The sequence below is a fragment of the Aptenodytes patagonicus genome, chromosome Z, assembly GCF_965638725.1.
Source record: "Aptenodytes patagonicus chromosome Z, bAptPat1.pri.cur, whole genome shotgun sequence".
Taxonomy (NCBI): domain Eukaryota; kingdom Metazoa; phylum Chordata; class Aves; order Sphenisciformes; family Spheniscidae; genus Aptenodytes; species Aptenodytes patagonicus.
In genome coordinates, this window is record NC_134982.1 from 39,811,175 (window position 1) to 39,836,078 (window position 24,904).

At 40.0% G+C, this 24,904-nt stretch overlaps 1 protein-coding gene across 1 annotated transcript in view; it reads right to left on the reverse strand.

Annotated features, from left to right (window-relative positions):
• Nucleotides 1-24,904, reverse strand: part of PCSK5 (proprotein convertase subtilisin/kexin type 5) — a 267,689-nt gene that overhangs the window by 28,926 nt on the left and 213,859 nt on the right. The window contains exons 22-26 of the mRNA XM_076361658.1: nt 22,536-22,672; nt 20,338-20,535; nt 19,933-20,001; nt 3,404-3,446; nt 309-451 (exon numbers count right to left, since the gene is read on the reverse strand). Of these exons, the coding sequence (XP_076217773.1) occupies nt 309-451; nt 3,404-3,446; nt 19,933-20,001; nt 20,338-20,535; nt 22,536-22,672 (590 nt within the window). The remainder of the gene's footprint in view (nt 1-308; nt 452-3,403; nt 3,447-19,932; nt 20,002-20,337; nt 20,536-22,535; nt 22,673-24,904) is intronic.

Genomic DNA, 24,904 nt, shown 5'->3' on the forward strand with positions numbered 1-24,904 from the left:
TTCACAAAGTCTGAATCAAGTACAATATTTTTTGTATTTGCCCAGAAGAGTGGAAGTGCATTAAAAAAAAAAAAGTGGGAATTTGTAGTCAAATACATGGAGCCTTTGAACCAAATGGCACCATTGTCTAACATAAACACCTCATGTTAATGCAAAGCACCCGGTTCTGCAAAGTGCTAACTCCCCTCAGTCTCCACTGTCTGTCATAGTAGAGATTTATGAATTTGTGAAGTCAGGTCCAGACTCTTTCTCTAAAGAAAAAGTCTAAAATACTTTTCTATATATGCCATGCTTGGTACTTTGCTTACCTGAGAGATAAAAGCCTTCCTTACACGAGTCACACTTGTCCTTGTCACAGCTATCACAGTTGCTAGGACACTCCCTACACTGCAGAGAACTTTCATCTCTGTAGGTATTCTCTGGGCAGTATTTATAGCAATGTTGCTTATACCTGTAAGATAAAGTAGAACATCGTTAGTAAGTTTCTTTTGAGGTCATTAAGTTTGCTTTCTGTATGTTTCTAGGTATGGTAATGGTAAAGCTCTATTCTCATCCTAATGAACAGAAATTATTCGTCTAATGAAGGATTCAAAGTGTATTTTTAGTTATGTTACTTATTCAATTGGCAAATATTAACAAGTCATGTTTTCTAATCTCAGGGTCCTTAAGTATAACTAATTTGATTTTCTTTTTTTAATTGTAGGCACAAAAATGAATGCACGCTTAATTAGAAATTACTGTATTGTGGCTGCAAAGAGCTGATTGCTTGTAAAAATATATAATCCAATGCCATTGTTTATAGCTAGATTGAATAGCCTTTCTATCAACATTTTCTTTTGTCATTGGATTTTTACAGAGATCTCTTAATTATCACTTTGAAAAGCAGGAGAGTTCTTCTTTTCAGTCCATTTAAGTTAAACTTTCAATGAATCTATATATTTTTTCCTTTGCTTAACCTCCTTGCATTTTTAAGTGTGCCTGCTGAGCTGCACATACCAGAATGGGGCACATGTCATGGTTTAACCCGGCAGTCAGCTAAACACCACACAGCTGTTCACTCACTCCCCCACAGTGGGAAGGGGGAGAGAATCAGAAAAAAGGTAAAACTCATGGGTTGAGCTAAAAACAATTTAATAGGACAGAAAAGGGATGGAAAATAATACTAATGATAAAAGAATATACAAAACAAGTGATGCACAATGCAATTGCTCACCACCTGCTGACTGATGCCCAGCCAGTTCCCGAGCAGCAGCCCTGCCCCGCCCTCCCCTCCCCAGCCAACTCCCCTCATTTTTTTGTTCAGCATGACGTCACATGGTATGGAATATCCCTTTGGCCAGCTTGGGTTAGCTGTCCTGGCTGTGTCCCCTCCCACCTTCTTGTGCACCTCCAGCATCCTTGCTGGCGTGGCAGTATGAGAAGCTGAAAAGTCCTTGACTAGTGTAAGCACTGCTCAGCAACAACTAAAACATCAGTGTGTTATCAACATTATTCTCATCCTAAATCCAAAGCACAGTACTCCACGAGCTACTAGGAAGAAAATTAAGTCTATCCCAGCTGAAACCAGGACAACACAATATACTAAGAGCATAGAATCATAGAATCATAGAATAGTTTGGGTTGGAAGGGACCTCTAAAGGTCATCTAGTCCAACCCCCCTGCCGTGGGCAGGGACATCTTCAACTAGATCAGGTTGCTCAGAGCCCTGTCCAACCTCACCTTGAATGTTTCCAGGGATGGGGCAGCCACCACCTCTCTGGGCAACCTGTGCCAGTGCTTCACCACCCTCACAGTAAAGAACTTCTTCCTTAAAGCTAGTCTAAATCTACCCCCCTTTAGTTTCAAGACATTTCCCCTTGTCCTGTCGCAACAGGCCCTGCTAAAAAGTTTGCCACCATCTTTTTTATAAGCCCCCTTTAAGTACTGACAGGCTGCAATAAGGTCTCCCCAAAGCCTTCTCTTCTCTAGGCTGAACAACCCCAACTCTCTCAGCCTTTCCTCATAGGAGAGGTATTCATTCCCCTGATCATTTTCGTGGCCCTCTTCTGGACCCGCTCCCACAGGTCCATGTCTTTCTTATGCTGAGGGCTCCAGAGCTGGACGCAGTACTCCAGGTGGGGTCTCACCAGAGCAGAGTTGAGGGACAGAGTCACCTCTCTCAACCTGCTGGCCACGCTTCTTTGGATGCAGCCCAGGACACAATTGGCCTTCTGGGCTGCGAGCGCACATTGCTGGCTCATGTCCAGCTTTTCATCCACCAGTACCCCCAAGTCCTTCTCGGCAGGGCTGCTCTCAATCCCTTCATCCCCCAGCCTCTATTGATACTGGGGTTGCCCCGACCCAGGTGCAGGACCTTGCACTTCACATTGTTAAACCTCATGAGGTTCACATGGGCCCACTTCTCAAGCTTGTCCAGGTCCCTCTGGATGGCATCTCATCCTTCTGGCGTGTCGACCACACCACTGTTTGGTGTCATCTGCAAACTTGCTGAGGGTGCACTCAATCCCACTGTCTATGTCATTGATGAAGATATTAAACAGTACCTGTCCCAATACGGACTCCTACGGGACACCACTCGTCACCAATCTCCATCTGGACATTGAGCCGTTGACCACTACCCTCTGGATGCGACCATCTAACCAATTCCTCACCCACTGGACAGTCCACCCATCAAATCCATACGTCTCCAGTTCAGAGAGAAGGATGTTGTGGGGGACCGTGTCAAAGGCTTTACAGAGGTCCAGGTAGATGACACCTGTAGCCCTTCCCGTGTCCACTGATGTAGTCACTCCATCATAGAAGGCCACTAGGTTAGTCAGGCAGGACATGCCCTTGGTGAAGCCATGCTGGCTGTCTCGAATCACCTCCCTGTCCTCCATGTGCCTTAGCATAGCTTCCAGGAGGATCTGTTCCATGATCTTCCCAGGCACAGAGGTGAGACTGACTGGCCTGTAGTTCCCCAGCTCTTCCTTTTTTCCCTTTTTAAAAATGGGGGTTACGTTTCCCCTTTTCCAGTCAGTGGGAACTTCACTGGACTGCCACGACTTCTCAAATATGATGGATAGTGGCTTAGCAACTTCATCTGCCAGTTCCTTCTGGACCCGTGGATGGATCTCATCGGCCCAAATCCAGAGGCACTGTTTAACTTTTAGATCCTTTCTGTTCCATATTCCCCTCTTCATATATGTAAAGTTCACATCAGTCCATAAGGTTTAAAAGGCCTTGATAGTGAGCGATTGGCTAGTTTTTCAGCATTTCCCAAGCCTTTTTCCAAAGTTAGCATTCTCAGATAGGCAACACTTAAAAGGAATGGGATAATACACAGCACAGGTCTATGTAGTGAAGCACGTATTTTTGCTTTAGAAAAATGTATAGGTTTGAAGAGCTGTACAGCTATACTTACATATAATAGTTCTGAATGCATGTTATACAGATTCTTGGGTCATCTGAAATTAAAAATGTGAAATTATGTAAATAATATTCAGAGTTAAAACCAGAATTCTAAAAAGAATTGTTGCTACACCATTTTTGTTAATCTTTCTTACATTAAAATCACTACAGCCATAACTAGAACATTATTACCTCTGAATCTCTGTTTACATTTTTGGAGATAAACTCTTCCACGATCAAGTCCTGGCCTGTATTTTTGCAGTGACTTGTAACTTTTGAGTCCTCAGCATAAGGTATGTAGAAGGTGCTGAGTGCTTAGGAAGTGCTGTTCTGAAAAGCAGAACCTTCCCAGGAGCTCAGGTTGGGCAAAATGAACTCTTAAAAGGAGACTCTAAGTTATCCAAATCTGTAGTTTCATCCTATTTCTTTATTTGTTGCAGAGGTAAGTTAAAAGCATTTGGCACCTCTAAAAGCAAACTTTTCAAAAACACGTAAGTAATCAGTTTAATCTTAATAATCCTGGGCTAAACAAACACCTTTCTATATTATGGGGGGGACGATGACAAGGCTTTTGGGTAAACTTTCTCATCAGAAAATTAATTTTTGCATTCAAAAATTTTGTTGAATGAACAGAAAAATTGTTATGCAACTTCTTAAAACTGTTACAATGATGGATACGGCTTTATGCTCACATGAAATGAAGACTATTTTCTATAACCTTCCATTATCTTCTATTAGCTTTCTGTTTCTTTTACCTTACTCAAATATCCCAAAGGGAGCAGAATGGAAGGAAGCAGAACAACCTGGGTGAATGTATTTATAAACTGTTCTACTATGAAATGCCTATAAATTATTTTTGATATTAATAGTACTCATAAGGCAAAATTTTCACTGAGTCTGTTTGAACTGTGTCTACAATAAATCACACTTCACACATGCAAACTTATTAGGCAACATGCACTTAGTTTTGCAAGTAGTTCTAGCAATTTATTTATGAGGTGTAACGTTTTACTCAGAAATGTTGCAGATCTGTGAAAATATTCTCTTTACTGTTTAGAGCACAAACAGAAACAGCAATCACCTGATCTAGTGTTCTTTTCATTAGATTTTAAGACAGGAAATACTCTTAAAATATTAAAATATTTTCTATGAAGTCTTCCTTTACTTCTAGATAAAAGACATTTGGTTTGTCCGGGGCTTCTTTTTGAATGATTTCAGAAATACTAATATTGTTTCTGAATAAGAACACTTCCTGAGATTTTTTTTCACCCAATTCATTTGTGTGGGTTTTTTTCTTATAGTGTTTATAGAACATTATTAGGAGCCAGGTTCATGTGATGACAAATAAGTGTATTTGTACCTTTGAAAATTATTATGGTATTGGCACATATAGTCCTTCCGTTTCGTTGATGGAAAGAATAGACTACGCATCAAAGAGACATTGTTAAAATTGCTGGGGTTGCTTGCGGGTTTAGTAACTAACTCTCCATGTACTTTCTGGCTTTTATGAAGAAAGCATTCTTTCCCCTCTTGCCTGTGGGAGGTTCTGATGACATTTTTCTTTCCTAACTGCCCTCTCAGTTTTGCCTGTATGGACGACTATCTATGTAGCTCAATTTGAGGCAGATCGCAGCGGTAATTGCAAACAGACACAATGTCTGGTTGTCCTCTGGAAAAAGATTAGAAAAATGAAGTATTAAGTAAGTGACCATTAAGTAAAGACTGTGTACTTTGAGTTGGTTTAGGATCTAAGAGAAAGTATCTAGGAACAAATGGGTAAAAATAGTTTGTTTAGATTGTGGATTAGGATACATATTGTGGAGAGGGCAAAAAAATGTATCACAAATAGCACTTGCATCCTGCTGCTTACACAAAGTTTAGACAGAAGTGGTAATAGTAAATACCTTATTAGAAGGCCACAGGTTTCATAAGAATAGCTGGTTTGCTGTATTTCACTTGGGCATGCACTGAGTCTTTCTTCAAACCTAAGATTTTGGAGGCGGGGGGAGAATTTCTTGACAATTTCGCAAAATGAAAACATGCAGTCATTGCGCTAGTGTGGCCTAAGTTCATTTGTCGATTTGTCTACTACATTATGTTATTTATCAACCCTTACTGAACCATTGTTCTTTCTCTTAAAGAGATACCCACTAAATAGAAGCTCTACCACCTTCTATACTTAGTTATAGTTTCTGGATGTAGACTGTTGAGGAATAATGAACATAGTTTAGAAAGGAAGGCAAAGAGGGCAACAGTCTGATAGCAGGCAGAGAGAAAACTAAATATGCAACTATTCCTGCAATAGCAAATTTGATATTTAACACATGCTATGTTTCCAAAATCTTGGAAATGAATTTTAAGGATGAACTAAGTCTAGGGAATTTTATGGATATATATGTGCAGTTCTTCAACAGTGGCTCCTTTAAAATCTGCCACAATCAGTTCTTGGACTAGCAGTAACAAACATCCTATATTCACTGAGACCTCCAGTTGCCCATAAAATAATGAGACGTCTGTGGCGCAAAGTGAGTTGTTCGGTATGTCATGCTCCAAAAGACTTCTTGTCATAAGAACTGCTAATATTGCATCTATATTTTATAGTTTCCATTTGCATTGATTTCCACTATGTTGACCTTATGCCACTCTTCTGAAGACAGAAACAAAAGTGATCTTGATAGCATCAGAAACAGGATTCAACCAATTTTAAAATATAAGGCCTTAGACACAAACAAGTCCTCAGTGACTTTCTGGTTTGATTGCAGTTTTCTTAGATAAGTGAAGATCGTCTAGAGTTCATAGAAAAAGTCATTTGTTTTCTTTCCTTGTCTGTAATAAACTGATACTCCTGTTCCCTCCTCCACCCCCCACCCTTCTCAAGTACAATACATTCATAGTGCAGCTATGTTATAATACAGGAAAGGTACATGCAAAGATTAAATATTGGTCAAAGGCCAAACATTCATGCATTCTGTTGGAACTCTCTGATTTGAAAAGAATTAGTGTTTTTTTCTACTCCAGGAGGGAAGTATGGACATTAGCATTACAAGCATAGCATTGTTGTGCTGGAAGGGTATTTTTGTTCAAATATGTAAAGGAACACTGTAAGTGATTTTTTTTGTAGTATTACTGTAGAGGCTTAATGAAATATTTAGTACCTAAGTTCATCCATATTAAAAATAAGCTCCAGAGCGTTTTGAAAATCCTTGTCACTGTTTCACTATGTTTGAGTGTTCATGGTATTTAGACAGATCCTAATTCTGGAAACTTCACATGGCTAGCCCACTGTACTTTTGAGTAGCACTTACTCAAAGCAGCCTGCCTAATTAGACCCAGATCTCGCAATGACTTGGACGCATGCTTAACTTTATCTACTGTATACAATAAAGCTGGGAGTTGAAGTTAAGTGCAAGGAAACATTCTGCAGGATCTGTATTTAGACTGTAACTTTTATTTTATCTTCCTGTTTTGTTTATGAACTTTTAAAAAAATTAAATTTCTTGAACTATTTATTGGCTCAGCCATGAGTCTAGAATGTGCTGAATACACTGAACTTTTTTTTTGCATTCAGGAGAAGTTCAGGATATTCACGGCCTGGGACTTAATGCCTGATTTACCTTTCTTTTCCATTTTAATTAAATGTAATGACTGAAAATGATTTTATATTACATTGCAGTGTTCCTTTAAGGGCCAGCCTGCAGTAATTGTTTAATTTCAACAGTTACTGCTAGATTTTATTTGCCTTTTACATTCCCCTGAACAATAATTTACAATAATCTAAAAAAAAGTACTATAAATTGTAATATATCACCAGCAAGAGTCATTATATATTTTAACTACCTTAGACCATTTTTTCTTTCGTTTTTATGGCATCTCAATTAAAATAACTGAAATGTACAATCTAAACATAATAGGATTTTTGACTAGACATTGGCCTAACTGAAAACTGAGCTTTCAGTAAGCCTTAAAAATGAAGATTTCTATTGTGGAATCAAGGACTCTGTTTTGGATCTTCCAGTTTGTGTGAGAAGATATTTGTTCGTCTGTGTCTTTTTTGTTGGTTTTTCACTTCTTTTTTTTTTTTTTTTTTTTTTTTTTTTTGGTCAGTGTATCAGCTTTATTGTCTTTCTTCTCATTTCTGACATTATAATTTATTTGACAAGTCATATTACCAGGGAGTGGGAGAAAGAAGAGATTGTGAATTTTAACCAAGGAAAAAGCTGGATTCTGTTGTCAGTTAGATTTATAGGGGGAAAAAAAAGCATCAGTATTTGCTTTGGCCAAAACCTATAACTTTGGTTCAGCCAAGATATTTAATGAATTAAAAATATATGTATTTTTAAGGCAAAAAAGAAAAAAATACTCTGAATAGACTTCGTCTCTTCCAAAAATATATTTTTTCTAAAATTAACTCTATTTTTTTTTTATAATTTTTCTTGTTTTAGATTAAAGCTACCTTTAATTAGGATGAAAATGGGAAAAATAAAACCAAAAAATGATCTGAGTGTTATTCTTGCTGTAAAACTGGTTAACTGAAAAAAAATCACACAGATCTAATCTCAATTACTTTACTCTAAAAGAGGAATAATGTCACTTGCTGTTATTGTATTTCACTGACAAAATAAAGGGAACAAGGCATATTTTCCTGTTCAAATAAGGATTTTAATATGTTGTAGTTAGAAGTAGAAATGAAGTGCAGATAAGATGAAATGAAACCAAAGATTAGCATTATAATACGCATTACCTGAAATAGTTCCATGGTTTGTATGACTGAGGTGAAATGTTGATAAATACGTAAATACTTGTATGTATGTTGATAGATGCATCAAGTTTTGGGGGAGATTTCACTGAGGGGAAGTGATGAGATCAGGAAACTTTAAGGAATAGAAAATTTTAAAAACTGGCTTAAAAAATAAATATTGGGTCAGAACGCTCTAGTCTCTCGCCAGACATAGTTGACCAGTGCTGTAGTGAGATTTACACCAGACATGAAGCTCCAAAATGTAATATCAGCCAGAGAAGTTATTGTTTATAGGACTACAAAGAAGAACTAGTGGTTCATTCTTACTCCTAGTAAAATAAAAGGTAAGAGTACTTCAACAGAAATGAAACCAGGACATCAGCAGTACTATCTAACAATTAAGAAAGTGCATTAAGTTTATTTGTCTTAGATTTTATTCTATCACTCAGTTGTTATGTTATCTTTTGTTCTTACTCTACTGGCCATTGTTTCCACCTATCAAAATCTCCATGTGATGATTTCAAGCAGCATGAAAGCTTCTTGAAAAACTAAAAGTGAACTTTCTGTGTGTTGAGGTGCATTTTCTGAACACATTTATTATGCTGAGATGGTCCCTTATGTTTGAATAGTTTCTTACTACACAGGTGGTTCCTCTGAGTGAATAGCATTACCCAGAGAGTGCTCTCCTACGAGCAAGAACACAGGCTGCAGGCCAGAGGTCCTAAGTTTACGTCACAGACATCAATGCAGGTTTTACCACTAATTTGAACAACTGGATTCCGTTGGTCCTCCATTAACAAAACATATTTATGCAGGTAGGACTCATATAGGAAACATCTTCTCTATATGGGGAGAATCCAAGATTTGCACTGCTACAGTCAATAAATGGGTCTGTAATACAATTCCTTATTTGAAAGATCAAGACCCTGAGCTTTAGACTTGTATAAACCCAAAGAATTGAAACAAGTACATATTGAGTAGACTTCCTAGAATAGAATAGAATAGAATAGAATAGAATAGAATAGAATAGAATAGAATATTTCAGTTGGAAGGGACCTACAACGATCATCTAGTCTGACTACCTGACCACTCCAGGGCTGACCAAAAGTTAAAGCCTATTATTAAGGACATTGTCCAAATGCCTCTTAAACACTGACAGGCATGGCGCATCGACCACCTCTCTAAGGAGCCTGTTCCAGTGTTTGACCACCCTCTCGGTAAAGAAATGCTTCCTAATGTCCAGTCTAAACCTCCCCTGGTGCAGCTTTGAGCCATTCCCATGCATCCTGTCGCTGGATGCCAGGGAGAAGAGATCAGCACCTCCCTCTCCACTTGCCCTCCCCAGGAAGCTGTGGAGAGCAATGAGGTTGATCCTCAGCCTCCTTTTCTCCAAACTAGACAAACCCAGAGTCCTCAGGTGCTCCTCGTAGGACATGCCTTCTGGCCCTTCCACCAGCTTTGTTGCCCTCCTCTGGACACATTCAAGGACCTTCACATCCTTCTTAAATTGTGGGTCCCAGAGCTGTACACGGTACTCAAGGTGAGGCTGCACCAATGCTGAATACAGCAGGATAATCACCTCTTTGACTGGCTGCTTGTACTGTGTTTGATGCACCCCAGGGTGTGGTTTGCCCTCTTGGCTGCCAGAGCACACTGCTGACTCACATTGAACCTGCTGTCAACCAGCACGCCCAGATCCCTTTCTGCAGGGCTGCTCTCCAGCCACTCCTCTCCCAGTTTATACTTGTGCCCAGTATTACTCCATCCCAGGTGCAGAATCTGGCATTTGTTGGTGATTATAGAACCCAAAGTTCTGGCAGAGGCACCAGTCTTGGAACCAGGTGTTGATGTCCTGGGCTCGCCTGTTTCTTCCAGCATCTATCCCCATTGCTGGGAGGATTGAGGAAAACACTACCTATGTTCCTGAATCCTTCAGCATTCTTCCCAGGGTCCTGAAATCTCTTTTGATTGACCTTCGTCTTCTTGTTGAAACATCATTAGTACCCACGTGAAAGAGCAGGAGTAGGTAATAATTCGAAGGCTGTACTAACCTCATCAGTTTTCTGGTGACATCCCTGATCTGGGCCCCAGGGAGGCAGCAAACTTCCCTGAAAAGAGGGTCCGGTCTGCAGATGGTTTAGATTATATTTGTTTTAATATATTTGTTCTTCAGTAATTCCAGCAGAATGATTCAGCAGCTAACATTTCTTTACTGTTTTGATCCATGAAGCTCCTGAACTGCAAATTGTTGAAGGAGTAGCAATACATACTTTGTTTGCCTTCGTAATTTTAGGAGTACATTCATTGTTTGGTCAGTGGCTACTGAGCTAGATGAACTTTTGGTCTGATCCAGTATTTTTCTTCTGTGCTCTTATTTCTATGGAGAACTCTAAACTAAAATCTGAAATATTCTGTGTTTGCAGAACTCATGGTTCAATCTCATATCTTAAGTTTTTCCAATGACTTGCCCCGAGCCTGGATTTTACCCAGGAAGTAATTTTCTTTCTCAAAGAAATAAAAATTTCAAAGACACAATGTTTTCTTTAATACATACATGTATCTTCAGCATGCAAAGAAATTCTCTTTTACCTATACTCTAGGAAAGACAAAATCCTCTAATGTAATGTTCTGCCTACACTGAAATGTCAGTACTGAAAATCAGAGAACAGTTCCAAACCTTGCTGGGCATTCTTTTTGCCCAGATTGCATATTCTCACTCCAGAAACCTGTGGAAACGAGTCCTATTATCTGCAAATCTAAACCCCATTCTGTAAGATTAACCTCTTGAGGAAGATTTACTCTGAGATAAAAAAGGATCCTTATCATAATTTTCTCTGGTATTTTGAAAGCCAAGGTCTATTCATCATCAGGGAAGGTTTGAAGAAATGAAGTTTTCCTTCGTGTTTCTTAGGTTGCTATGGGAACCAGATCACTTTTCACTCATTAATCATGAGCACAACTGCCAGAATCGCAATCTGTAGCTGTGAGCTTGAGTCTGTTCACAGTGCTGCCCTTTTAGCTATCTCACGGGTTCCTTAAAACTTCTACAAATACCTTTTCTCTCACTCCCACTGCCTTATAGACTGCATTTTCCCCCATCTCACTCTGTATAATGGATCTCATGGAGCATTTACATGTTATTTAGTCTCACTTTCTACCTTTATAGCTGTATGTTTGTACATCCACCTTGTTACTCAGACCAAACTAAATAGTTAGGTTCTGGAAGACCTTTGAGAGTTGCTTGGGCCTAAATGACTATTTTGTAGGCTTTTATTCTCAGGGGCACTGCTCCTTGGGGTTTCTTGGTGTTTGTCTCTTTTGTAAAGTATCTTTGAGAGAGAAAAGTGGAATGGCTATTCTGAACATTCTTCACTCTGCACCCTCATTGAGAAGCACTTTATTCTCAGTGTTAGACTTTGAAAATAGTGCTGGTGCAAAGGTTTGAAAAGCCAAGTTGTGCTGCTCTCTGCAGAAACCTGGGTAGGTCAAAAGGCAATATACATGGTATTTTGCTACATGGAGATGAGGTAATCTCTGGAAAAGTATTCATATCATAACATGTCGTACTTTCGCAAGTTGGGTGAGGTGAGTGGAAACGAATCAGCAAGTAGGTGAATAAGAATTGGATCAGGAATGTGTGTCTCCATGGGAGGACACTGGCAGGAATGCAAACAAATTGGGACAATGCCTGACTTTCAGAATCCCTTCTGAGAGGAAGACCTATCCTTTGTTGATGCCTGTGAATTTATCAATGATCCACTTGAGCTCCATGTGTTGCAAATATTTATCTCCTCAGTTAACTAGGTGATCATATTTAGTGTTATTGGTTAAGTGTGGTAGTTTCTGCTTGTGAAGTGTACATATGCAAGTCAGTAGATACTGCATATCAGAGAAGTTTGTCACTTATCACCTGCATAAATACTTATATTTTGTGTCTGTTCATTATGCAGGTGCAAAAGGGCAAATGCAAATTGTATTCTTAAAAAAGAGAGTGAGAGGTGAAAGTGTTTGAGAAAACCCTTTGGTCCATGTGTTGTATTTTAGGCATATCAAATAAGAGCCAGGATTCTTATGTTCTTGCATTGTATTGATTCTGAAATTCTCTTAGAATAATAAATTTAAGTGGCTCAAATTCTGCAGTTTTACCTTAGCGTTTTTCTCTTGTCCTGAGTGTTGGCTCATAGCTGAGTGCTTTCTAAAAAGGTAAGTTTAACTCTGAAGAAAGTTTCTGAAGCTCATTACGGTTTTAAGAGTCTGGAGACAATATGGGTGGTATTCTGAAGTGATCTAAATCTGTGAATAAGTGAACTTGCATTGAGGGATGGAAGGTAGCTGCTGCAATGGCACAAAGAAAATCCTCCTCTTTAATGACATTGCTTCAGCAGAAATTTCTCTTTCAAGAGCTATCTTTGAGGAAACTGGATTTAATTTTGTAGACTTCTTAGTGTTTTCTGGTGCCCACCAGAAGACAAGTCATTAAAATTTAATCATGGCCTGATGGTCAGAGGTGGTGAAGACCTTCAGTTCCCATGGATCTATCTGCATCAGAGGGAGCAATAGCTCATTGCTACTTTAGAAAGTAGGTTCAGAGTGTCCAAAATTGGGTTATCAGACCTGAGGTACCAAAGTCATAAAGATAAGGGAATCTGTTATAGACCATCCAACCAGGATGAAGGGGTGGATGAAGCGTTCTACAAGTGGCTGGCAGAAGTCTCTCAATCGCTAGCCCTTGTTCTCGTGGGGGACTTCAACTTCCCGGATGTCTGCTGGAAATACAACACAGCAGAGAGGAAGCAGTCTAGGAGGTTCCTGGAGTGTGTGGAAGACAACTTCCTGACACAGCTGGTAAGTGAGCCTACCGGGGAGGTGCCTTGCTCGACCTGCTGTTTACAAACAGAGAAGGACTGGTGGGAGATGTGGTGGTCAGAGGCCATCTTGGGCTTAGTGACCATGAAATGGTAGAATTCTCGATTCTTAGTGAAGTAAGGAGGGGGGCCAGCAAAACCGCAACCATGGACTTCCAGAGGGTGGACTTTGGCCTGTTCAGGATGCTGGTTGAGAGAGTCCCTTGGGAGACAGTCCTGAAGGGCAAAGGGGTCCAGGAGGGCTGGACGATCTTCAAGAAGGAAGTCTTAAAGGCACAGGAGCAGGCTGTCCCCGTACGCCGTAAGAAGAACGGGTGGGGAAGACGACCGGCCTGGCTGAACGGGGAGCTCTTGCTGGGACTCAGGAAAAAAAGGAGAGTTTACCGCTCGTGGAAGAAGGGGCAGGCGACTCAAGAAGAGTACAGGGATCTTGTTAGGTCGTGCAGAGAGGAAATGAGAAAGGCAAAAGCCCAGCTAGAACACCATCTGGCCACTGTCGTTAAAGACAACAAAAAATGTTTTTACAAATATATTGATGACAAGAAGAGAGCCAAGGAGAATCTGCATCTTTTATTGGATGCAGGGGGGAACATTGTCACCAAGGATGAGGAAAAGGCTGAGGTACTTAATGCCTTCTTTGCCTCAGTCTTTAACAGGCAGACCAGTTATCCTCAGGGTACTCGGCCCCCTGAGCTGGAAGACAGGGACGGCGAGCAGGATGAACCCCCCATAATCCAAGAGGAAGCAGTTAACGACCTGCTACACCACCTGGATGCTCACAAGTCTATGGGGCTGGATGGGATCCACCTGAGAGTGCTGAGGGAGCTGGCAGAGGAGCTTGCCAAGCCACTCTCCATCATTTATCAGCAGTCCTGGTTAACGGGGGAGGTCCTGGATGACTGGAGGCTTGCCAATGTGACACCCATCTACAAGAAGGGCCGGAAGGAGGATCCGGGGAACTACAGGCCTGTCAGCCTGACCTTGGTGCCGGGGAAGATTATGGAACGGTTCATCTTGAGGGTGCTCACAAGGCATGTGCAGGACAACCAGGGGATCAGGCCTAGCCAGCACGGATTCATGAAAGGCAGGTCCTGCTTGACCAACCTGATCTCCTTCTATGGCCAGGTGACCCGCCTAGTGGATGAGGGAAAGGCTGTGGATGTGGTCTACCTGGACTTCAGCAAGGCCTTTGACACCGTCTCCCACAGCATTCTCCTAGAGAAGCTGGAGGCTCACGGCTTAGACAGGTGTACTCTGCGCTGGGTAAAACACTGGCTGGACGGCCGGGCCCAGAGAGTTGTGGTGAATGGAGTTACATCCAGTTGGCAGCCAGTCACGAGCGGTGTTCCCCAGGGCTCAGTACTGGGGCCGGTCTTGTTCAATGTCTTTATCAATGATCTGGATGAGGGGATGGAGTGCACCCTCAGTAAGTTTGCAGATGACACCAAGTTGGGCGGGAGTGTTGATCTGCTCAAGGGTAGGAAGGCTCTGCAGAGGGACCTGGACAGGCTGGATCGATGGGCCCAGGCCAACTGTATGAGATTCAACAAGGCCAAGTGCCGGGTCCTGCACTTGGGTCACAACAACCCCATGCAGCGCTACAGGCTTGGGGAAGAGTGGCTGGAAAGCTGCCTGTCGGAAAAGGACTTGGGGGTGTTGGTTGACAGCCGGCTGAATATGAGCCGGCAGTGTGCCCAGGCGGCCAAGAAGGCCAATGGCATCCTGGCCTGTATCAGAAATAGTGTGGCCAGCAGGAGTAGGGAAGTGATTGTGCCCCTGTACTCGGCACTGGTGAGGCCGCACCTCGAATACTGTGTTCAGTTTTGGGCCCCTCACTACAAGAAGGACATCGAGGTGCTGGAGCGTGTCCAGAGAAGGGCAACGAGGCTGGTGAGGGGTCTGGAGAACAAGTCTTATGAGGAGCGGCTGAGGGAACTGGCGTTGTTTAGCCTGGAGAAAAGGAGGCTGAGGGGAGACCTCATCGCTCTCTACAACTACCTGAAAGGAGGTTGTAGCGAGGTGGGTGTCGGTCTCTTCTCCCAAGTAACTAGCGATAGGACGAGAGGAAATGGCCTCAAGTTGTGCCAGGGGAGGTTTAGATTGGATGTGAGGAAAAATTTCTTTACTGAAAGAGTGGTGAAACATTGGAACAGGCTGCCCAGGGAAGTGGTGGAGTCCCCATCCCTGGAGGTATTTAAAAGACGTGTAGATGAGGTGCTTAGGGACGTGGTTTAGTGGGCATGGTGGTGTTGGGTTGACGGTTGGACTCGATGATCTTGGAGGTCTTTTCCAACCTTAATGATGCTATGATTCTATGATTCTATGATAATCTTGGAAGTGTGGTCTTGAAATTTATTCAGCGCATTTTCTGAGACACTTTGTCTGTCCAATTTTGTGTTTGCGTTTGCTTGTACAGCAGTAGGAATATATTTGAATGCAGCTTGTAACAATTTAGGATTAAACACGCATATTGAAGCCACCCTTAAGACTTAACTTCAGATTTCAATGCCTGTGCAAGAGTCTGCCTTTCAGATCTCATGGGAGAGCTTGAGCATGCCAATTGGGCTAGTATGGCAGTGAGCAGAGTCAGATGCATTCAAGAGCATGTGGGCAGAAGAAGGTAGGGAGGTGAACCCTGCTGTGCATAGCCATTGTTTTGACACTGTATACACAAAACCATAGATACTTTTGGGATTAGTGCTGTCTAAGGCAATTTTCCTATTACATATCCCAGGACTTGACAGTGTCTGCAGGAAGAATGGTGTCTATGAGCATTAAAGATTCTTTATCTCCTTAAAATATGAGCAGCCTCCGAATTAATGAAGTGAATCAGAAAGAAAAGTATTGCCTGAATTTAAAAGAAAACATAATTTGTATTTAAACTACTAGACTTATCTATCCTTGATTAAGTCTCTCTGACAGTCCCTGTCTTTGCTCTTAGACCTTCAATGTAGATACAGTAGAAATGTATTGCCACGCTGGAACCCTAAAACAAAACTGTGTCCAAACTTGGAGGAAAACAGAAAGATTTTATTTCATTCCCTGAGGATCCCAGAAAATATTACAAATACTGTCAATCTTCCACCTCAGTATCCTCACACCTAGTGAACACTAACCTGCAGTGTTACTTACTGGGTGGGTTTTACATTCTTCTCTGAAATGTCTGGCATGGGATGTAAAGTATCAAACCGATGAAAAGTATGATATCTGTGTTTTAATGTGTCTGTAGGGTCACTACTGATCAAGAAAGGAGATTTCCCACACAATCTGCCCCCATTACTTGCTCTATTCTGCTGGCACCTGGCATCATGCCAAAAGAGAGTAAATCTTATTCATTTTCTTGCCTGTACAAAGCAGGACAACATTGCTCAAGACTGCAGACGGCGGTTTAATCCATTCTTTGGTGCCCTGTGAAAAAAACTTTTGGCCAAAAATTACTTGTCTTTCAGGCTACTAGGAAAACAGGCAGTTCAGTTATCTTAATTAGCATATATATCCCTCCTTACAACTAGATTTGTGTCTATAAAAAAAGAAAAAAATATCAGTTAACCTTTGTAATTTGTAGACAGTAAGAGAATCACTTGCATTTTGTTGCTCCCAGTTTACAATGTAATGTCACTGTGGTCTGATACTCCTTTTTAAATTCATACAGCTTCTATAAGTGACCCTGCACTCAGTATAAACTGAAGAAGTTAGTTATTTTTCTCTTACAGGTCTTACAGATCTTACAAACAATCTCAAAGCACTTCAGAAAGAGCAGGTGCCTGATGATTTTTTGTTAGAGAATGATCTTGAGTCTTTTGCAGATACATAAGTATGCACAAAATGTATTTGCATTTGTATATGAATAACTACTTTTCAGCATGTGACCTATATAATTTTGATTCCAATTTCTGTGATTACTACATTTTGCTTCCTCCTTTTTTTTTTTAATAGACCATTCCCCAGATCTTTCCGATGCACTTCTAGTAGAAATGTTTATAGCATTGGAATGCTTTTCCTACTCCTGCTCTAAAGTTCTTATTCAGATTAAAATCCTCAGTGGTGTTGAAAGGAAGATAAGACAAAGAAAGACTGCAAAGTCATGCAGCATTTGCTTAATTTTAAAAAAAGAGTCTGTAGAAAGACCATAAAGATGTGAAACTAAATGTATCACATTCCATATTTTCTCAACTTGAAATTTTACTACTTTAAATTATTTTTATGGCAGTGTATTTCTTTACAGCTTTCAAAATAATCCATTTCTGTTTTCTAAGAGACAGGCAGTTCAGCTGTTGGTTTTTTTTACAGAAGTCTCTAAATATACCAATTTTCTGATAAGACATGAGAAATGTATTACTGTGCTCATCTTATCTGTGAATTAAGTTATTGATATGCCAGAATACTCACTGAATATTAAGAGCAGAAACACAAGCAAACAGTATCTCTACCTGAATAATTTTAAGTTTGAAGTTTACAGGTCATGCTTTATTTCAGGAACACATAGTAATTTGCAAAAGCTGCTTGGGATCTTGTTTTTAGCCCACTTCTGTGCTTCTGTTCCAGATAGACCTAACATTAAACTAACCTCTTTGACTCTCAATAATATATGCATAATAACTGCCAAAGAGTTTCCTTAATAGTATGCTCCTTACAAGCTCTGGCATCTTAATGCTTCCGACTTTACTCAGCAGTGAAAGTTAATTCAGTCTTTGTTTTACCCACTATCCTTGAACCTTTTGAAAAGCCTACTTTAAATGAGAACTTTGAGTGCAAGAACCTGAGAGCAAATATGTAGTGAATATTATGGATTATTAATATTTAGGAGATGAGTGATCTTCTGAGGACAAAGGTAAATGAGTACAGCCCCTTTTTCTGTATGCCAGTTGCCCATGAACAATCTTGCAGTCTCCTTATGTAGGCTTATTAAGCTCATATACAAAGAAAAGCAGCCTCTGAGTTACTTACAATGACTATTTTTAAGATAAGTTGCTATTCATAGTGCATTTCACTCTAATTCAAAGCAAAGATTGGCACTAAACAGTTGCAGAAGAGATATAAAGAATTTTAAGTCACAAGTATTGTGAAGAGCACCGAAAATATTACCATAGGAAATTAACATCTGATAGCACAATAAAGATTGGTATTGAAACAGATTCTCTCCCTTTTCTTTTTTTTTCTCCCCACAGCCAAGCAGACAGCTGACATGAATCTGGATACCATGCCATACAAAAAAGACCACAGTGTAGTTGCAATCATGTTAAAACTTGGTCCCTCCAGCTCTTCATTCAGCAATATGGAAAGCTACAGGGGTAGTCACAGAGGAAAACATTAGGCTGGACTGCATTCATGCAGAACGGCTGGTCACCAGAGTCATAGGGAGTTTTACCGTATGACATGCTAGATTGGATGACTGGTAGAAAGAAGAAAGCAGTGTGATGAAAATCCTTACATGTTTGGTATGCATAAGCATTTGTGATAGTCTTGTTTCCCAGGGAAAAATGTTGTTGACGCAAAAGCAGAAAGAACATCAAAATGGTTGTGACTAGTGGTGGGAATTAATTTCTGGTTTGGTTTTTTGTTTGTTTGTTTATTTGTTTTTTTCTTATGGGGTGCTTTCACAGTTTTCTTCCCTGCTGTTCACTCTCCTCTGTATAGCAACATTCAGTCTCCTGGTAGTGGCGGTAGTGCCTGCTACAACAGGCCCCAAAATACACTAGGGACCAAGTGGGAGAAACCAGAGGGCCCAGTATGAACTCCTCTGCCTGTGAAAATCTGTCTGAATTCAGGGAGGGGATGGATGGTCCTGGCAGTCTCTAATTTTAGCACTTTGAAAAACTGTCTTTGGAAATACAGCAAGCCAAATTTGTTCCTTTTTTTTAACAAGTAGTAATTCCAGGTAACTCTTTGTTAATGACTTGCTCTAGATTTGCACTGAAAGAAATAAAGCTTAGGTCTAGTTTTTTCTTCTGCATAATCCTTCAAGGAGATTTTAGCAAAGTCTTACTTTCTGCAATGTAGATGGTTTTATCAAAGTGTCTTGGCATATCAGTACTCATTTGGGCACTACTTTACCTAAACTGTGCTTTCTTGAGAATAAATTTGCCTAAGAGGTCGTAAGTGAAGACTGCTTTTCTGATGGGTCACACTGTTGCCTCTCAGTCTTGAGTTACTGATCAGCTGTACTCCTGTCCATATAGCCACAGGAAATAAAATTTTCTTAAGGTAAACATGGTAGAAACAATGAATTGCGATGTCTTTTGAACATTTTTAATCCTCTGAGAAAGTGAACTATTGAGATCAAAAGCGCCTTCAGAGTTAACAAGCCGTGCTAGATGCATCCACTTACATTTATGCAATACAGATTTGATTGAGTTCAGTAAGTTAAATGGCATTTATCTGAAGACAACAAATTCTCTGCCAACATCATACTATTTTGAGAAGGAACTTTTTTTTTTTTTAATCCAGCATGAAAAACAAATCAATGTTTTGTTATATTTTTAGGACAGTAGCATTGTTATTGCAATGACTTGCTCTTGAATGAAATTTAAGGTCTGTCCTTATGTCTATTGCCTTAAAGAAAAAGCACAGGCTAATGATCTATTTTCAGGCCTAGAAAATGTGATCATCTATAATAAATTTCTGTGTCTGATAATGGATTCAGAAAGTCAGTAAATCTCTCAGCCTGAGTGTGGCATTCAAGCAGGAAAAAAAAAAAAGTGCTGAAAAGATTAATAGCTAAATTAATACAAAAATTATTCTTATTTATGCTGGAGGTAGAATTTAGAAATGGTGTTCAAAAATAAATACAGTGGGGAAAAATACAGTTTACTTGGTGAGAGAATGCAGCAGTGGCTAATTGCTCAGCAGCATGCACATAGGCTCGTGACAAGAGAGGGAGGAGGAATAATTTTTCCCTACTTAAGAATAAGGATAAAGGTTCATAAAGGGAATATTTACCCAGATTGCAGTTCTGGCATCCATCAGAACAAGGTATGCAATCTTCAGAGTCAGGATCTTCCACTTCATCTGTGTTTTGAAAATCACCAATTTTGGGTTAATTCTAGATAATGAAGGCCAACATTTGGAAGCACTCAGCAAGGTTCCTGGAAATAAATTTTATCCAAATCCAAAAAGGAGAAAGATTCACACCAATTTCTTTTCTCATTTGTTCTTGTGTAACCGCACTCAATTTGAGGACAATACTCCTATTTAACATAATATTAGAAGAGAATCAGAGCTGGAGTTTAAGGACCTCAGGATCAGATGTGATTGTGCATTTCAAAACAGGAACCAAGACCCTTAACCACATTTCTGTAACAGATTAAATAGAGTATTTGTTAACTCCTACCAAAGGATGCTTACCTTCTCTACAACTATGCTTCTGACATGTGTTTTGAGTAAGGTAGTAGCCTCTGAAACATCTTTTGCAGTGGCTGGAGTTCAGGCACACCTCACAGTGGCCAGAGCAAGCCACGCAGGTGTGCTCTGAATGGTAGTGACCTGAAGGACAGCTCTCTCTGCACTCCCCATGATACAGGAAACGTTCAATCCCTCTTCTATCTGTGCGGCAAACAAATAGGAAAAACATGTCAGCAACAGAGGACATCTGGGCATAAGAAGCAGCTTTATGAAGCACCGGTGCTTCAGCTGATGAGAATTAATACTGTTCACTGACTGCTAGATTTGTACAGTTTTACACCAGAGGAGCTAAAATGTATAAAAGTTTCAGGGCCTGAAACCTTCCACGTTCCTGGTGATTTATGACATACAAAGATGTCATGCTAGTGAATAATTACTGTTTACATCCCAATGTAAATAGGGTGGATCTAATAAAATAACGGTCAAGAGATTTCCATTACTCAGTTCCCTTGCAGTGAACATACAAGTATTTGTACTGTATTGTACATGTGGATGTAGAATTGCCATTAGGAAAGCAAAGCTGCCCACTTCACCTTTGGAAAGGATCAGTCTGTGTCCATAGTAGATTAAACTGTAATCCTCATCCCAGTCACAGCTAGACTCTGGAATCATTTAGATTTGAATCTGAAGAGCAAGCATGCATCTATTTGCTATCAGAGCAATTGCATTCTGTAGTGCATGGGGAACTGCAAGGTCCCATACTTCAAATGCTTCTGAATGAAACCTGTGAAAACACCTACAACTCCATGTGCCATGTGCTGCAACATGGGGAGTTTTCGAATGGGTTACCCTACGGTATAAATTACATACATTATTGCGTTAAGTTTGTTTGCTTGCTTTAACTATAGAGCAAGAATTTGCTTACCATAATTTACTTTTGAAACTGCAGAGAAAGCAGCTGTGGTAGGGAATAATTGCTACACCATAGCAGAACTATTCAGACTTTGTTTCTTTTACTTTTCATGTACAAATCTTTAGAATGATCTTTTCCAGCCTCCTCAGGGTGTGACTCTCATCAGTGTCTTCATTTCTTGATACACAGAAATACAGAAATTTATATTGCTGTCTGCCATAGGGAGAGACTTGGGGAACAATTATAGAAACTTGTCCCTCACATTGGACCTGAAGTACCATTTGGAAACCTCATCTACTCAGTCACATTCCCAAAGTAAGAAAGTCAATCCCATGATCAGTACGACAAATTAATGCCAGCCATACTACTGTTTTCTTGTTATCTGGACACTTATTACTAAATAAAGCTTGGGCCATTAATGGCTAGGACTGAACTGGAAGTAGCAGCTGAAAGAAAAAAGGCTGTGAATCCATTGTGAGACTTCAGAAAAAGCTCACTGAAAATTCATTTTTATTAAGTGAATTGAAAGTTAAATCTTAAATACTCATTTCCATGGGCTGTTCAGGCTAGTTACACATACTTGTATGTAATAGCCTCAAGTTCTTCACATATCAGGTGTTACAGAAGAGAGAGGGAATAATTTTTATAATGGAGTTTCAAAAGGAGAGGCCTTGCTTTTTGGAACAACCACAAATTATATTACCCTCTCTGTCAACCTAATCTCTATAAAAATATGTCAAAAAGACAAGTTTCTGTGTGTGTTAGAGTTAAGCTTCTCTTTTCAGGCCCCATTTGTCCAGCTGTAGGGACACAGCAGTCTGTGGTGGAACCCACCATGCTTGTTTCCTAGCCTTCCCCAGACAGATGTTTTGGAAAGCACCCTGTCTGCCTGCCTGCTTGTGCAAGCAAGCTTGCTCCATTTCAGTGTAGCACATACTGTGTAGAGGCTGAGGGAGGCATGTTCTTTTCCAGAGGCAAGCTATGTAGGTTTTCTGTCCTTTCTTTCCCCCGTTACTCCTTTTCTTTCTGTTAACATAGCTCCTATTCAAAATATACCAAGGGAAATGCATAAAGATGCAAGGACAATGCAGAGTTTTCTTTTCTTGTACTTTTAAAAAAATAAATTGAATTCCAGCTCCCTTCAGGGTTAAGACAAGATTATGATGCAGATCAATAGCAAAAGCACTACTTATTTTATTGGCTGTAACAACTGGTCCTGATAGCAGAGGGAAAAGGGAACTTGGAGGCCAAGGAAGGGGAAAAAGCTGCAAGAGGAGATCTTTCTTACCTGTTCCACAAGCGGTGCATTTGTTAGGTTCACTTCCACTGCAGTCCAGGCAGGTATGATGGCACAAATGACATTGTCCTTTGAATTCAAACTTTCCTCTGGGGCATTGCATAACACAGCAACCATCGTCAAAGACTCTTTTGAGGCAGAGAGAGGCATAATTACAAATTCAGCAACTACTTGTTCTTTAAATTTAAAGGAAACTAACAAGAAACACAAGATGTTCTTCGTTCACTCTATTTACAAGAGTGTTTGTACATTACTCTTTCATTTTCCTGACCTTATTGATAGTATTTACTAAGTGGAAAGTCAACCATGTTTTGAACCTGGATCTTAGACTTCAGAGATTAGTTTTTTCTGAGAATTTTCTGAGAAAAATCACCTTTTTGTCCTGTACCTAGATGTCCTTCTACCACAATCCCTGCAGTGGTCACTTATGTCTGTTAGAAGCAAAACAAGGCTTGGTCTTTCTCTGTGAAGGAATGATCCATCTGTTGAAGTTTCCTATTAGTATTACTTTAAAGGCTTCCCGTGAACAGAACTGCAATGACTTTGTACATAAAGTCAAACATCTATCTGAATCTTGGCCTTTAGGAACTGTAGTTTTAGACTTGCATATCTGCAAACACTTAGGAATTTTGCTGCTAAATGTTCTCCTTTTGCTGGGTAAGGAAATATTTGCTACAGAATCCTTTTATGTGATGAAAATTTCTGGTTCATTTTTCACCACTACTTAATGTCTGCTGGTTTTAATCTGTTTGGGAGAAAAGTAGAAAAGCATCAATACAGATATGACTATTAAAAGAATATAAAACAAGTTGGCTAGAATTTGACAGCATTTTCAATATTAAGAGAGACTACAATCTTCCACACTTAACTGCTTTGACCAGTTTGGTATCTGAGGACTTGGGACTCAATTTCTAGAAGCTGAGCACCATTCAGGATCTTAGTACAGATTCTGAGACTATCAGCTTGTCCGTATACCTAGGGAACAGTAGGCTTTCCATACCATTACAATAGTGCATGCTTCCTTGGAGCCAGCCAATGGCATTAGAGAATGTCTGCAATATGCCTTCATAAATTTGAGTTGCTATGGTCATTGTCAGATTTATTCTGAAAGAAGAGGAGAAAAATATCTGCAAAGTTTAAAACCAATTTTGTCAAATAGTCTTTGAAACCATTTAAAATTTACCGTGATTGGAAAAGTCTATGCTTATGAAGTGTGAGGATAGAATAGGCTATCATACAAACAGCCTTCCTGAAGCACACATAACAAAGAAAACTTAGGAATTGATTAAAAGGCTTGCGAGGCTGAAGGCACACTGCTGGAGGGAATCAGGAAGAAGATTGTATGGCTATACGAAGTATTCAGCAAAGATGTATCTCTGTTCTGGAGTCTGACAGTAATATAGTACTATGCAGACTGTAGTTCATATAACTATACCTGCATGCTTAAGACCATTATTCAACTCTGCAAGGGGACTGCAGCCCTCTCTGGTTGGTTTCTATGCAAATGGGACAATGTGACAGAAGTACTGGAGGTAGCTGGGCTATGCTTATATGACATGCAAGTATTACTGTATTCTACTGCATGCACTGGCTGTAATGATAGCCATCCTTACAAACAGCTCACACAGTGGTAAAGTACATTTTTCTTGCATCTTGTTATGTTGCCCCTAGTGAAAGACACCACCAGGTCAGGTCTTGTCACTAACCTTTGTACCTCAAACAGCAAACAGATGGATGAGGAACTTTGTGAAAATCAGTTTGGCTGGACAAAAAAACTACGATTCCATAATTTTTTAGAAAGAGGTAACAGCATTTTGTCAAATAAGAAGATGATCTGACAGGGATTTTATTATGAAATAAGGTGACATCTACTGCTGAATTTTCACAAAGAACAGGGATTATTCAGTGTTTTCATTTTCACATTATTTTCAGTAATTGCCCCCCCCCCCCAATCTTTTCATCCTTTTCAAAGGTGTTCCTTTGTAGGAAAGAAGCACTACTGAATTTTAGTCTGTATTATCTAATGGCCACTCATTACTGTCTTCAATAGACACAATCTGAAGCTCTCAAGAGTGACAGGATTTAGGATTCTGTTTCAATTAAACAGGTCTATTTCAAGTACGTAATGAATAATGTCCATTGATTTTCACTTTATCCTCTGGGTGAGATTTTTCTTTATTATTATTTCTTTTACTACTGACTGTCCTAATATGACTTTTTCTAACAGCTTTCATAATGTGCAGGAGAAGCATAGAAAGCTTTTAGAAACCTTAGATACCAACACTGAAAACTGTTAGAAGATATGTTACGGGGGAGGCAGCAGCACCTTTCCAAAAGGTCACAAAGACCTCATTCCTGTA